Source organism: Agrilus planipennis, unplaced genomic scaffold, assembly GCF_000699045.2.
Source record: "Agrilus planipennis isolate EAB-ADULT unplaced genomic scaffold, Apla_2.0 scaffold38, whole genome shotgun sequence".
NCBI lineage: Eukaryota > Metazoa > Arthropoda > Insecta > Coleoptera > Buprestidae > Agrilus > Agrilus planipennis.
Window position 1 is genome coordinate 657,595 of NW_020438882.1, and position 15,605 is coordinate 673,199.

At 33.5% G+C, this 15,605-nt stretch overlaps 2 protein-coding genes across 3 annotated transcripts in view; one reads left to right on the plus strand and one right to left on the minus strand.

Moving 5' to 3' along the window:
* The window catches only part of LOC108745207 (CAD protein), a 28,138-nt gene that overhangs the window by 10,250 nt on the left and 2,283 nt on the right, over positions 1-15,605 (plus strand). Inside the window, exons 8-9 of the mRNA XM_018481332.2 lie at positions 13,429-13,671; positions 13,806-15,575. Of these exons, the coding sequence (XP_018336834.1) occupies positions 13,429-13,671; positions 13,806-15,575 (2,013 nt within the window). The remainder of the gene's footprint in view (positions 1-13,428; positions 13,672-13,805; positions 15,576-15,605) is intronic.
* LOC108745210 lies at positions 5-11,443 on the minus strand. 2 transcript variants are annotated; one of them, XM_018481338.2, is made up of 5 exons: positions 11,084-11,443; positions 5,419-5,720; positions 1,587-3,073; positions 786-1,104; positions 5-316 (listed from the first exon to the last, which is right to left on the minus strand). In XM_018481338.2, exons 1-5 carry the CDS (start codon positions 11,308-11,310, stop codon positions 177-179), a joined length of 2,475 nt encoding a protein of 824 aa, XP_018336840.1. In that variant the 5' UTR covers positions 11,311-11,443; the 3' UTR covers positions 5-176. The 2 variants fall into 2 exon arrangements, with proteins under 2 accessions (XP_018336840.1, XP_018336841.1); XM_018481339.2 differs by lacking the exon at positions 11,084-11,443 and adding an exon at positions 9,779-11,048.

The window sequence follows — 15,605 nt, forward strand, 5'->3', positions numbered from 1 at the left end:
TAAGTACTTTCAAAGTTTATTAATAATAAATAAACGTAGTTCACTTTACGAAAGTTATATACATATTTACATATCGTATATTATCTACAAAGACTTAAATCTACTTACCGTTACAGGTACGTAATAGGTGTAATAAATAAATTAATATTTGGTACTAGTTATTAGATAACTTTAAACTAAAAAGCTGTTGCTTCATGGTCAACATCCGCCATGAAGGTAATCGTTTTTCGCTTTTTCACTTGATCGGTTTGTTTTCGAATAGGTGGCTTATCTTCGTTGCTCGATTGCGATTTCAACGTTCGCGTGCTATTGGATGCTGTAAAAAAGGATTTTTCTTTAAATGATTATACCGTAAAAATTCTTCTTCTAAATTACGTAATTACTTAGTTCAGTTTCGATTGATATATGTATAGAAAAGAGGTATTGTTTATAAAAAAAATATTTCTTTACTAGTTTAAACTGATTAAAAATTCTTTGATGGTCGCTCAGTGTTTTTGAAAATACCAGAAGCACATTTTTAGATAACAGTCGTTGACAGTTATCTTTTTAGATAACGGTCCTTTAGGTAAAAAAATCGATAATGATAATTTACTTTATTAATTTTGTCTATAGCTCCATCATTCTATTTTATATCAAGAACGATGGATTTTTGATTGATTCTTTTTTCAATTTGCGAATTCAAAATCACGTTAAAAACATACCTGGGCACGTACTTCATGTGACCCCACACTGATTCTTGAAGTATTGTGATTAGTCATATATATATAATGTTCCAAAAAACTTACTGTGGAGAATGGAATTCCTTTTAGGTGTTAGTGGAGCAGGAGGTGACGGAGGAGATGTTGTACTAGACTGATTATCGATTTTCCTGTGACATAACTCTTCTTCTTTGTTTATAATCTTTTCATATTCCATAACATCCTGCTTATTGGCCGGTGAATCTCCAAGCAATCTCGTAAGATACCACGCTTGTTTCAAATAAAACAATGTTTGTCTTATCGAGCCAATTTTGTGACTCGTTTTGGCGATGGCAATGAAATGATCGATGAAAAATATCAAGATGGACCTTTTTCTGATTTCGTCGACGTGGAAATCGTCAAACATCTAAACAAAAAAGAAATTAGTTCCGAACAGACTAAGACAATAAAGAAGGTTGACATATTGATCCATACAGAATGTTAAGATAACAAATTTTTAAACTGTTTTTTTGGTTATTTGACCGACAGGACTACCAAATGCGTGCTTATTTGGTGTTCTTTTCATACAATATTTAGGTATAACGCTGGCAAACCATTGTAAAAAGTTATTGATTGTTTATATCTTCAAAGTTTTTATGAATAAAAGAAGACCACAAGTATTAAAAAAGAAAACGAGATAACAGGCGAAAGAATTGAGTCTCAAAAGGGTAAATGTCGCGCTTTAGTATAATGATAAAAATCTTTTCCGATTATATAACGTCAGCGAATGATATTTTGGTTAATTGTTTTTTGAAACAAATTAAATATCTTTAATTTAATTGTCAGCAATGATTATATTCTTGACTGGAATTGATAAAATAATGAACTGATAAGATACTGTAGACTTACGTTTATATCAATAGAATCCACAGAACTTCGTCTTTTGAAGAGATTCTCAGAAGACACCTTCTTCTGCTTTTGTTCTTTCTGCTTTTTCAGTCTTTCTATTCTTTGTTTTTCAAGCGCTTTCAGTCTCCATTCTTGATCTACGTCGGGATTATACGATTTTCGTTTTTTATTTGCCTCTCCATTCATAACTGAGCCATTAGTCGGTTTAAATTGGGGTATGCTTAAGAGTGAATTTTTCGCAGTAAGAATTTCGTAGAGTTGTTTCAAATTCGGACTTGGATAAAATTTGCCTGACATACACCTTAAATTTCTCAGCGCTCTGAGTAAATACGGTATAGGAGATTCTAATATTCTATAAATAATTTCTTGGGCAGCTACCAGATACTTCGTCTGGACGTTTTCGAAAACATTTTTACTTTTAATAAAATAATCAGGTAACTTACAAGTCGACAAGCATCTGTTTAATATTTGCAAAAGAATTCGTAACTTTTTCCAAAGTTTACAATCCGACCAAGACATGTAGTTCTTTTCGCATTCCCAAAACAGGAGGATCTTTATGTGCTCCGTGAGTAAACCGTGCGTTAATGTAACTGGTTCAATAAATGTTTTGTAAAGAGATAGTAGAGTAAAATAGCACCTCATTTGGGCATGTGACATTCTGGTTTCTAAATATCTTTCGGCCTTTGGAAACGCCACTTCCCATTCCAAGTCCATCATTGGGTTATTTTGTTTATTGTTCTTTGGCATGTATCCTTTCGGGATTATTACGCAGTTCATGGATTTGATTTCTCTTATCATTTTTTCTGTCGGCCATTGATAGCGGATCATTGCTCTTTCGTCGGTGATCTTCGGACGGCTCCTCGCTGACCATTCGAAAGCTACAGTTGGCCACGGAATGGCTATAGCTGGAACGATTTCGCATTTGACAATGTTTTCGTTCTCGTCTAAAGTATCGCAATAAATTTTGCATTCTGCTAAAGAAGCCGCGAAAATTTCGTCTTCATTAAATCCTAACGTCTGACCCAAGACGTTAGGAAACACTCTAGCAGAAAAATGAAGCATGAATTCTTTCGAATTGAAGTAGTTAACGTAGATAAATAGTTTTTCGCGGGATTTTCTGGCATAACTGTCCAATTTTGTGTCGTCATCACTGTCATCATCATCATCATCATCGTCGTCATCGTCATCTCTTATTAAATCGTTGTTCTTTACCCTCACTGGAGTCAAACACTTTGATGGTAAAGTTCCGATAGCAGTGTAAATGTCACTTTCAGATATATTAAGTGGCGCTGGGGTCCGAAATTGCGACAACCGAGTATAATCTTGATCCGAACCGGAGCAGGAAGTACTTCTACTTGATGTGACAGGGTCATCTTGTGATGTCGATGGTAATGTTTCGTAAAAAGACTCGTCGGAATCACTTCTCTCCGCGACATTATAGATTGGTCTTTTTGAGGACAAATCCATTTGTCTTACTTTTACATATCCTGAAAATAAAAGAAACATTTGGTTGTAATTTCATAATGTTACTTTGTATTTACCGACACAATAATTGGCTTAAATGCTGAAATTTTCTGTCACACATACGAGTTTTTGTCATGACTTTCAAAGAAAATTTGTCGAAAGTTGTGAGAGTTACGAAAACTCTCAAGAGGTTAGCGATCCTATGTTTAAACTAGTTAGTCACATTTACGAGAAGGGAAAATTCCCACAGGATTATAAACGAAACGTGATAATAACCATACCTAAAAAGAGAGACGCGGATAGACTTTTAAAACAATTAGCTTAATTTTCCATGCGTCGAAAAATCGTAACTAGAATTGTATAGAGAGGGATGTAAATAAATATAAAAAATAAACTATTAAGATCAATTTGGATTTAGAAGAAATAGAGGAACGCGGAAGGCCATTCCAGCATTACGGGTAACAATAGAGAAAACGATAGAAAAAGGAAAGAATGCGTACATAGGATTTGTAGATTTAGAAAATGCTTTTGACAATGTTAAATGGGACAAGATGTTAAATATACTTAAAATGTAGGGATGAGTTACAGAGATACAAGAGTGATACGAGCTGGGACTGCAACGTAGAGAAGTAAATATTAGCAATGGAGTCAAACAGGGATCCACACTGTCACCTCTACTTTTTAATCTATACATCGAAGACGCCATCAACATCATTAAAGACAGTACAACTGTAGGGATAGATATAGAGGGGAAAAAGATTAGTATGCTTAGATTTGCAGATGATACAGCAGTATTAGCATCTAGCAAGGAGGGGTTAGAGATAGCTTTGAATAAAATGAAAACAATACTGGCAAAAGAGTATTGTATGAAAATAAATAAAAGTAAAACAAAAATACTGGTATGGAAGGGAAGGAAAACTAGAGAAAGGGGGAATATAAAGATAGGAGATGAAAAACTAAAAGAAGTGGCTGATTTTAGGTATCTAAGAAGTCAGATAAGTCAGGACGGAAGGGGTAACAGGGATATAAAGCAGAGTCGCCTCCAATAAAAAGAGGTCTCTTCTATACTCAAGAACAAGATCAAAACTAAAACTAAGACCGAACTAAAGTAGAGTATACAAATTCGGCACAAACCGACCGAATTTACAACCGCTGCAAAAAATATGTTTTTAAATTTTTCATATTACTCTAGGAAATAAATGAAGAAATTTCATAGGGGGCGGATTAAAAAATTGTTGAAATTGAGTTACTGGAAGCAATCAAATTTTATTACCAAAACTTCCACATGGCTAATTAAAGAGACAAATTAACCATTAGTTGTAATAATTTATAGCCAGTTAACGATAGAGTGGATGATTATATTTATATTACGAAGAAAAATTGATAACACAACAGTAGAGGTTCTTAGAAAGAAAATGCAGTAAATAAAATTTTTTAGTGTTACTAACAGTAATTTTACGTGTATTACATGTACAGAAGCAACGATAATCACTTATCGTTAAAGATAGTTTTTGCAGAAAGTTCTAATCATTTTGTGATAACCATAACAATCGATTTACGCACATAGCTATATACATATATAATCACCTGATTAACGGAAAGATCATATCAGATATTCTATACAAAAATATTCGAAAAGTTCTCCACTAACAAGCAACTAGATTGGGTTGGATTGTTCGATATTAATTTAAACTGACAGGTACAAAAATTTTACTAGTTTATTTCTGTTTTACAAGAGTTCTTCACATTATCAGGAAAGCATCTTGACTTGATAGGTACGCAGAAATATTGGTCATTTTAAAATACTAGAAGTACTAGAAAGAACAATGTTATCTAAAGAATTGAATCAATTTTGAACCAAAACCTCTTCTGAAATAAATGCAACGTATATTAAAAACAACCTACTTATAGAATGAAGTATCTATTGTACTATTTTAAAAGCTGGACGAGTTATATACATATATATGCGTAAATAAGGAGATAGATTCGTCTATATCTGCATAGAAACCTTTTAATAACTTTATTGTCATTGTAAAACAGTAACAGTTTTCAAATTATTTTTGATAGTTGATTTAAATTTCCTTAGAATTAACTCAGTTTCAAACCAAATCTAAATTTATTATTTACAAGATAAATTACATTACTTTATAAACACTTGCATTAATAGTTGTTAATTGCATATACAATTTATCAGGGGTGGTGCATGAATGCCGTTATCAATTTTTAGAATCCCACCGGGACAAAAGTCCAGGGGTGAGCTGCCCCCTCGGCCCTTCTCCTAATTGTTTGTTATACAAAAATTAAAAATTGATATACAATCGAAGCATTTAATGTTTTCTGTTTAAGGCGTAAAACTGTTTGTTCTTACCTTTGTGTTCATCAGATTCTTCCAAATACGCCCTGTAAGCTGGCTTATCTATTTTACTATAAACGGAATTATCAAAAGGATCTGGAATTTCTATATTGTCATGTATCACGTATAATTTCAAAGATGAAACAGGTTCCGATATAGTCTTTTTTGGTCCGTGAAAGGGCCTGAATCTGACATTTTTGTTAACATGTTCAAGAACAATATCTGGCATAAGACACTGCTTCTGATGTTCGCTTATCATCGTCCTATTATATCGCTTCTCCCATTCGGAAACAGAAGAAATCAATTTTTGCATATCTCTGTAAAAAAAGTCTGTTTTTAGACAAGTAATTGCAGATACCGTGTGGTATTTACCCATACATATATGCATTTAAGGTATATCAAGACACTCAAATGAACGGATTGTGAGCAATGAATTGAATATAAAACAAAAAATCAATCATGTGCGAGTTGACTCATACTCCGTTGATGATTAAAATCCGTGTTCTTGGCGCCATACTCTAAAAGCGTCGCGACCTTTTTGCGTACTCGTAGCGCAGCATTTTGTTCTTCAAAACAAGTTTAATGAAAAGTGGTAATTGAGATTGTATTGGGATAGGTCATTTGTCCTAATTTGTAATATTTATTGATTACTATACTAAATTATTGCTAGGTTGGTAGGACACCTTCTCAGGCATGAAGGTCTACTCAGAGACATATTAGAGGCAGAAACAGGAGTTAAGAGGCCTAGATTACTTATTACTGTTCGCAAAAATTAAGGATCCGGAATGTTCTAGTTTTAGGGAAATGCGAAGATTAGCTCAGGATAGGAAAGAGTGGAGGTGCGTGTCCAACCAGTCTTAGGACTGACGACCTTATGATGATGATGACTAAATTATTTGTTATTTCGATGTAGTTCTTGTGTTTGAATATGAATATATCAATACGGCCGAATTGTTACAACTTCTGTTGCTTGTTGGTATATCAAATTTTGATTAACGATAACTATTTACTATGATTTTGTCACCTTGCAGACTTTTAGTGTATATATTAACGGAAATGTGTGCAATCCGTCATTGTGTACAATTCCTAGGAAACGTATATAATTCTTACAATCGCCCGGAAATGTATGAAATAAATTATATTAGACACATTTCCTAGGGAATCTATACATTTCCTAAATAGCAATCGGAAATGTATTACATTCAAGATGTCAATAGCTACGCGGTGATAGCGAGCAAGGGGAGGGTATTCGTTTTATTCACAGTAAGCATTAGTTTTATACATTTCCCAGTACAATACCGAAATATCATACAATTCCTAGGAAATGTACAAATTTCCCAGGATATGTGTGTATTAAAAATATTTGAAATAATATTTTATAGATTTCCTAAATAGCCTCGGAATTGTATACAATGCCTGGATTTCATACATTTCCGGTATTGTAAACCCAACCCTCTCATTGAAAATCCGCCACCCAAGAATTAAAATTTAATTGGTTTAGTGTTTAAACGACTTTTTAAACGGGACTTAATATGGGTTGGGACGTTAGTGAGTAGTATTTAATAGAAAATCAGCCAGGACAAAGACATGAACCATTAACCGTAGTGGTTTCGTCGGGTACCCAGCAAAATCATTAATAAATATCATATAATTTAAGCCACATATTTTAACGCTACTAGAGATAAAACCTTTTAATTTACGAACAGCAAATTACAAATAGAATGATGTATCTAATGAAAACCAAATCTTTTCAAATCACTTCAAGGCATTAGGTACTTGATGAGATTGATTTTTATTTAAATTATCAGATTTATATAGGTACTTTTTATTTTCTATCTAATCTCTTCAATAAATCATTTTGACATATGAATATTTTCCCTTACCCATTTTGTAATTCATTCAAGTACCTATATTCTACGCTCTACTTTTAGAAATGATTTAACCAATAAAAAATGCACGTGATGTATATATTATAAGTATTTTCGTACATATTGTTTTTCAGTACCTATAGACATGGTGTGTATTACTTAGATACAGTTTTTGCGTTATCAGTTAGTACAGTAATGAAGGAGACTGTGATTAATAAAAAAAACCTAAAAGGGACTCACTCTTGACAATCACAAGCAATTTTTGATAAGTGGACACATTAAAACAATCTACCAGCAATTTATTGTGAAATATTCCTATAGTAGGCATCTCTTTTTGTAATTATCAATTTTGCAAACTTCTTTACATCTCAAACAGACAAACAATAACCAGATTCGTCTTCAATAAGTATTAAAAACTTCTTCAATAATAGTTAATTTCATGGTATTTTAGCATTCGACGATTATTGTCAAACTTTGTCGCTGTCATTATCAAGATCATCATCAACCTCGTAAGGTAATCAGTCCTAAGACTGTTTGGGCACGCACCTCTACTTTTTCCTATTATGAGCTAATCTTCGCATTTTCCTAAAACTAGAACATCCCGCATTCTTTACTGTTTGTGAACAGTAATCTAATCTAGGTCTATCTCTACTCCTCTTAACTCCTGTTTCTGCCTCTGATATGTCTCTAAATAGCTCTTCAACCTTCATGTATGATGAGAAGGGGTCCCATATACATGTACCCCGACCTATCTCTCCTACTTTTTATTGACTTCCGTAAGCCCCTCTATTCTCCTACAATTTCTAATAGCTGCTCCATATAAGATATACACAATAATATAAAATGTAAAATTAAAAATTTTCAGTTTCTATGCAATATTTTTAGAAAATCATACTAACAATCCTGCTAAATATGTAGAATTAAAGAACAAGCAGGGTAAAATCGAAATAATAGGGCTAGGGCGTAATTTAACTTAAATCTGCCCCTCAAAACGATGTTATTATTGTTTCGTCCTGTAAATTTTCCCAGTAAGTAGAATTTAAAGAAATAACGAAATGAAACAAAGCCGCCGTTATAACAGGCAATAAAATAAATAAACAAACCGTGGGATGGGTCTGAACTCTATGTGTCGCATCATTCAAAAATTTCCAGGATTTACTAATTTTCAGTCTTTTTGTTTAAACAAAAAACCGACTCTACCGAATGTTAGTATATATAGTATTTGAATCCTTATGGTATTTTTGTATTTACTCCATTTTTTCTTATTTTCTCCGATATCCTTCTGATATATTCATTAAGTCTCATTATATCCATCTGGATTGTAGGACATACTCGGTGGTTTTTCCTTTGGTTTTAACTTAATATTCTATTTATATTCGCAATCAAATCAATACATGTAATTACCTAATTACTATTAAGTACCGCAATCAAAGTTGGGGTTTACCCAAACTAAACCTTTTTGTAATAAAGGAGAATAACACATAATAGCAATTACAAACAAATTGTACTTAATTATCGGATTAAAACTGAGTTCCTAAACGAGGCAAGGCACCACAAATATAAATAATCATTTATCACGGTAGATATATGATAAGAAAACAGTACGTTATGTAGGTGTAAGCTTTAAAGGAACGGATTTCTTGAAACATGTTAGAATTTTATCATCATCATCCAAGTAATTGAATGATAACAAACCAATAAAATTGCATTCAATTCTTAGTTGAAAACACTTAAGATAACATTTTTGAATCTGAACCATCTAAAACGGGGAAACCCATAATAATGCATGTAGGTATTAGCAGTATTATCGTCTGAAAATATAGTTAATTAAATTGGCAGATAATAAACCGTGTCGTGATAAGTTAAACGTATCGGTACGCTTTTGTTTTAATTGTTGTACTTTGTGTCAACCATGTTGTCAACCGTGGCGGCTCGTGCGTAGGCATTTTACAAGAAAACTTGAAATAGAAGCAGTAATTTAATCAAAAAGAATGAGTCTAAAAACATCATTACTAAAACAAGGGATAGAAAACGCAACGGTCCGCTGCGATCAGTTTCGGTATTATCAGAAGAAAAACAGAAACTATAGCTGGAACGTTCAAAAGTGGCATAGTCTGTAATAAAACTGTCGCATTTACTTTCTTCTTTCAATTTACTAGCTAGACTAGAGCGGTTGCTAACAGAACGCCTACTTTTACTCAGTACAGACGTCATAGGAAATATCGTAAACATAGAAAAGAGATGTCAAATACGAATTGCAGCGGACACTAATAAAGAGAAAACAATAATATTACATCAATCACCAATTGATATGTAAGAAAGAGATGCAGACAAGCAGAATTTAAGCATCGTACTTTAAAGAAAGTTCAACATTCTCAGGAATTTAGTCCGCAAGTATGTATGTATGTCGTCACTTATAAAAAAATTTAGAAAAATATCCATTCAAAAAATTTTAACAAAATGAGAATTAAAAAATTTACTTCAATCAATCACTTTGCGATACTCACGACTTTATCCAAATGTGTTTATATTATCTCGATACCCAGCAACTAGTTGCTAAGAGTTCAAATAACTTAAACTTGACGTTTTTAATAACGTTTCCACAAATTTTATTTCCAAACACATAAAACTGATGTTTTTACTCACAAATTTCCCATATCGTTTTGAGAAATGTAGCGAAACTGCTGGGTAAAAACTTCAAATCTTCACCCTCAACATCAAGAACTGACTTTGACTCAAATGAACTTTGAAGAATGAATGCCCCGTTGCAAATGAATTTCGTAGTTACACTCACAATCAGTGACAAAATATTTATCTGATGTTATAAATCCAAACTTTAAGTCATTAGTACAGATAAGATACATGTTTGATGAAAATCCAACTTATTTTCTGTAGGTAATTTGTTCAACACATTATTATTTTATTATTAATTTTAGACTTTTATTCTTTTTACTTTTTTTAATATCAGGTAGGCCTTATCAACTGATATAGAATGAAAACCCCTGGAATTGATAATATTGAGATGGTACCTCCTCTTTTAAATTTAACAAAATCAAAGGTTATTATGATACATTCGGTTGACGTTTTTAATAATATTCGATAACAAATACTATGAATTTTATGACAACAATTTGTAACTTATCCCTAGATAATAAAAACTAGGTGTAACTTTATTGCTACAAGGATTTGTATCTTTGAAGTAAGTAAGCCAATTTATTTGGTTGTATTATTTCTTGCCTAAAAGCTAAAGTTAAAATGTGAATTTTTCTTTCTATATCTACCACCTTCATGTTTCATGATACGAAATTTTAATTTGGGAAGTTATTGTTTTCTGTTTGTAATGCTACATACATAGCGGCCTATTCCAATAATTTTTACGTAACTGTTAACAAATACTCAAAGAAAATGAAAATTTTAAATTGTCCCAGCCTTGTTTGCTTATGTGATAAATGTAACTTCTATGTAGTTGTGTTTTGTTTGGAGACACCAATTGTAGGACAGTACTGAGAGCGTTCTTATTTTCTAATTTTTAACAAATAATTACTTTATGTTTTATTAATAAACTAATTCAATAATCCTAAAGAAACCCAGGTATAGATCAAAGTGATACTATTTGCGGAAGATTGTTTATTTTACATCTTTACGTGCTATTATATTTAAAATAGCCAAAGAGTTAAAAAAAAAGAGGTTCATTCAAATATATGAATTGTTAAAAGAATATGATATAAGTGTATTACGTTAACTAGTATTTTATTTTTCTTTAAAGGCTCCAAGTGCAAACAATATCAATTTTTAAATCTGTAGGTACTCACTTTTCATAATTTTCGAAAAACAGCACAGACATAAGAATATGGTTTAATAAAAACCCTTCTATATCGTTTCTAAATTCGGTTCTTAATTTCTCCACAAACTTTTCATCGTATTCAGCTTCCGAATCAACTCTTAGCTGAGGATCTTTCATTTCTATAACTGGATTTTCCGGCTTATGGTTTTTGTCGTCTTTGTTAAACTTTTCAGTGCAATAACATATACCCATCATAGAATTTGAAACATTTGATTTAAATAACTGATGTTACTGTTCGATACGATTGAATAAGAACGCGGAAAACTTCATCCCGAATCGAGTGCACCTTTCTGTAACGCTTCAGATAAATAACTGAGGTAATTGTGTGCGAATGACACTATTTATCGCAAAATATCTGAAATTGTTATCGAAATAGTAAACAACTTGAAACGTTTAAATGCAGTAGCCTCTTGTTTGTTGGTGATAACGACTCTTCGCTGAAATCAGAGACTGATAATACATTTTTCAATTATTCTCTTCTTTTGTTTCCTTTCTCTACAAACATTATATTACCTGAAAATGCGAATGGAATTTACCAAATGTTGCCAGGTTATCAGCATTCCTCCCTTTTAAACAAAACAAAGTTCTCGAAAAAATAGCAAAACTGTAGGTACGTATTTTGAATGACGGTAACTTCCTGAAAACTTCTCATATTGTAGCTTGAAGGTTTAGGTCATCACAGTAAACTTGCGCAAGAGTCAGAACTTTCAATAAATGAGCTTTGACCGTTCCAGGTCCACCCTTTACTACCCATCTGTAGTATCTCCGGAGACAAAAACTGTAGTGATATTTTTGCATACAATTCGGTTATATGATCTCCGTAAAAAACAACATTAAATATATAGCAGCTTAGATTTGGTTACCAATTTGTTAAAAGCTTATGAGAAATAACAAATTGCTCATTCTTTTTCAGTTAAAAACAAAACGTAAAATTCGTTTTTATTTACGACTTTTTGATTATCCAAAAGGAAAACAATAACACCATTGTTTATAACTTCTGTTAGGCTACTGGTTAATTATTATCGATAAAATGAGATAAAATAATAGATTAAAGTTTTATTTGTATGATTAAATGTAAAAGAGGTTCTACCTCCATTACCCTTTTTAAATGTATTTTACTCCGAAATAAGTATTGTATAAAATTTTAAGTACTATATGCACATACTGCATTAACCAACTATTAAATAAATAATGAGTACAATAAATTGCTTATCTGATGCTGACATAAATGTGATAAAATCAATAGCATCTGGTTATCTGATGTTTTTGTTACATACGCCTTATTATGTCTATTAAATTAATACCTGTAAATATAATGTAAAAATTATGTAACTCGAAATCGGAATATTTTTTTGTACACTTGACATACACATTGTTTTACATTATTCCAAACTCCGTAACTTGAATATCTCCGTTTCTCTTACCCGAAGTTCTAATGCGGCTTTTACATTATAAATTACCTCTTTAATTCTAACTTCTATTAATTTTCTTCGGAAAAATCAGCTGCAGTGGCAGTTTTTAAAGGAGCGTATTACTACCATAAGTTTTCACTGCATTATTAGTACATAGTATAAAACAAAGTCGCTTGCCGCTGTTTGTCCCTATGTAAGCTTAGATCTTTAAAACTACGCAACGAATTTTGATGCGGTTTTTTTTAATAGATAGAGTAATTCAAAAGGAAGGTTTATATGTATAATACATGTATAATATAGTAGAGAAACACTGATCATTTTAGAGGTTTCTAATGTGATGCCGTAAATAAACACATTTTTTTTGCGCTTACATTGCAAACGCTGGCTGAACCCTACGAGATAGATCAAAAGAATATACTACAATATTGTACATCTTAAAAAGGTCTACAAAAAAGTCCGGGATGGTATATGTCTATCTCTTAGGGATAACCCACAATAACCATTTTTTATCGTTTACTTTTTACGAGAAATAATGGCTTATTTACGAAGCGATTTTAAGCAATACAGCATTAATCTTTAGCTAATTAAGTGCCTTAAATACATTGTGCATTTAATACAGATCAATATGGCCCTTTACAGCATGTAATTTAAATGAATATTTTCGAAGATATTACAGATATATAATGCAGGGACGTAGCGGTTGCGGGGGTAGCTATAGCACTTTATGATTAGCAGCGATCGCACGCTAGCAAGGAAAATAACAGTTATTACCCGTGCAAAGCCGGGGCGGGTAGCAGCAAATACATATATAATACTCATACATATACAAATAACCATATGAATTTAAGAAAAGGCTGTAATTTTGATATTACAGCCGGATACTTCAATTGCCTACTTTTAGGTTGAGTCTGTTCAATGGACATTCGAAAATATCGACAACTTTTCAACACAAGGAGAGCTGATACCGCTTGCAGAGTTTCTTTCGAAAAATCAAGTTGATCTAGTAATAAACCTTCCCATGCGAAATGGAGGAGCTAGAAGGGTTTCGTCATTTATGACCCATGGATATCGCACTAGAAGACTCGCAATCGATTACTCGATTCCTTTAGTAACAGACGTGAAATGCGCCAAACTATTAGTGGACGTAAGCGCAATAATTTTTCGTTTTCATTTAAAATCAAGTATGCTATAAAATTGATAGATAACACAGATACTTAGTATCTTTTCATTTTGACAACCCATACGTATTTGTTACTTAATCAAAACATTTGCCTTTAGGCGTTAAGATTAATCAAAAGGCCACCTCCCGTCAAAACTGATATCGACTGTATGACATCAAGACAGTTGATAACACTACCAGGTTTCATTGATGTGCATGTGCACGCTCGTGAACCAGGCGCCACTCATAAAGAAGACTTTTCGTCATGTACGGCAGCAGCCCTTGCAGGTGGCATAACACTCATATGCGCCATGCCCAATACAAATCCAGCAATAGTCGACGAAGAGTCCTTCCAGTTGGTGCAACAGTTAGCAAAGGAGAAAGCACGATGCGACTATGCATTGTATGTTGGAGCTTCGGCATCAAACGCTAATTCTATTGGCGAGTTGGCACCACAAGCCGCTGCATTGAAGATGTACCTGAACGAAACGTTCACGACACTTAAACTTTCCCAGTTGACCCATTGGAGTCAGCATCTAAGTAGCTGGCCCAAGAAGGCGCCGCTATGCGTCCATGCCGAAGGACAAACAACGGCAGCTGTTCTATTTTTAGCCAGTATTTATAATAGACCGATTCACATTTGTCACGTTGCCACTAAAGAAGAAATCTTAATAATAAAAGCGGCAAAAGAAAAAGGCCATAAGGTTACCTGTGAGGTGTGTCCGCATCACTTGTTCCTTTCTACAAACGATATACCAAAAATTGGACACAACAAATGTCAAGTGCGACCTCAGTTGGCTACACCAGAAGACCAGCAAGCGTTGTGGGACAATCTTCACATCATAGATTGTTTTGCTACCGATCACGCGCCGCACACTTTAGATGAGAAAAACAGTGAAAAACACCCTCCAGGTTACCCTGGATTAGAAACAATATTACCTCTCCTTTTAAACGCTGTAAACGAAGGAAGACTTACGTTGGACGATGTTATCAACAAATTCCATAAGAATCCTAAGAAAATCTTTAACCTGCCCGATCAGCCAAACACATACGTCGAAGTCTATATGGACGAAGAATGGACAATACCAGAAGCAACAAAATATAGTAAAGCGAAATGGACACCATTCGCCGGACGCAAAGTAAAAGGCTATATTCATCGGGTAGTACTTCGTGGTGAAGTCGTATATGTTGAAGGGCAAGTCTTGGCCCAACCTGGCTTTGGCCAAAACGTTAGAGACACGCAATTCAAAAAACCTCCAGTCGTTGTAGGGCATTGTACTGTTGAAAGTAGACCACCATCGAGTTTAGAGCGACCCTTATCGCCCACTTTCGAAAGAACCATCGAATATGATACCGACGGACAAACCAACGAAATATTTTCTAAACTTCTATCAGAACCACCGAAAGTTCAGTTCTCCCTCGATCACTTCCATCGTTCAAAATCTATTTCTCCAACGCCTTTCCAGTTTGGCACTCTTTCCAGAATGAAGAGCGAGAGCAATCCAAATCTGGTTTATGACATACATCAACCCCCATCGTTTTCTCAAGTTCTATCATCGAAACATATTATTTCCGTGGATATGTTTAACAAGGAACAACTCAATAGCATTTTCAACCTCGCACAATGGTTCAGAAATTGCGTATTGAAAGACAAACCATTGGATCATATTTTAAAAGGAAAAATAATGGCATCGATATTTTACGAAGTAAGCACAAGAACGAGTTGCAGTTTTGCTGCTGCAATGCAGAGGCTTGGAGGAAGTGTAATTTACATGGACGAAACGAGTTCTTCAGTCAAGAAAGGCGAAACTCTAGAAGATTCTATAGCAGTTATGGCAGGATATGCAGATGTTGTAGTTTTAAGGCATCCTGCTCCAGGATCAGTAGTTGTAAGTTCAATGTCGTAATGAAAATTTAAA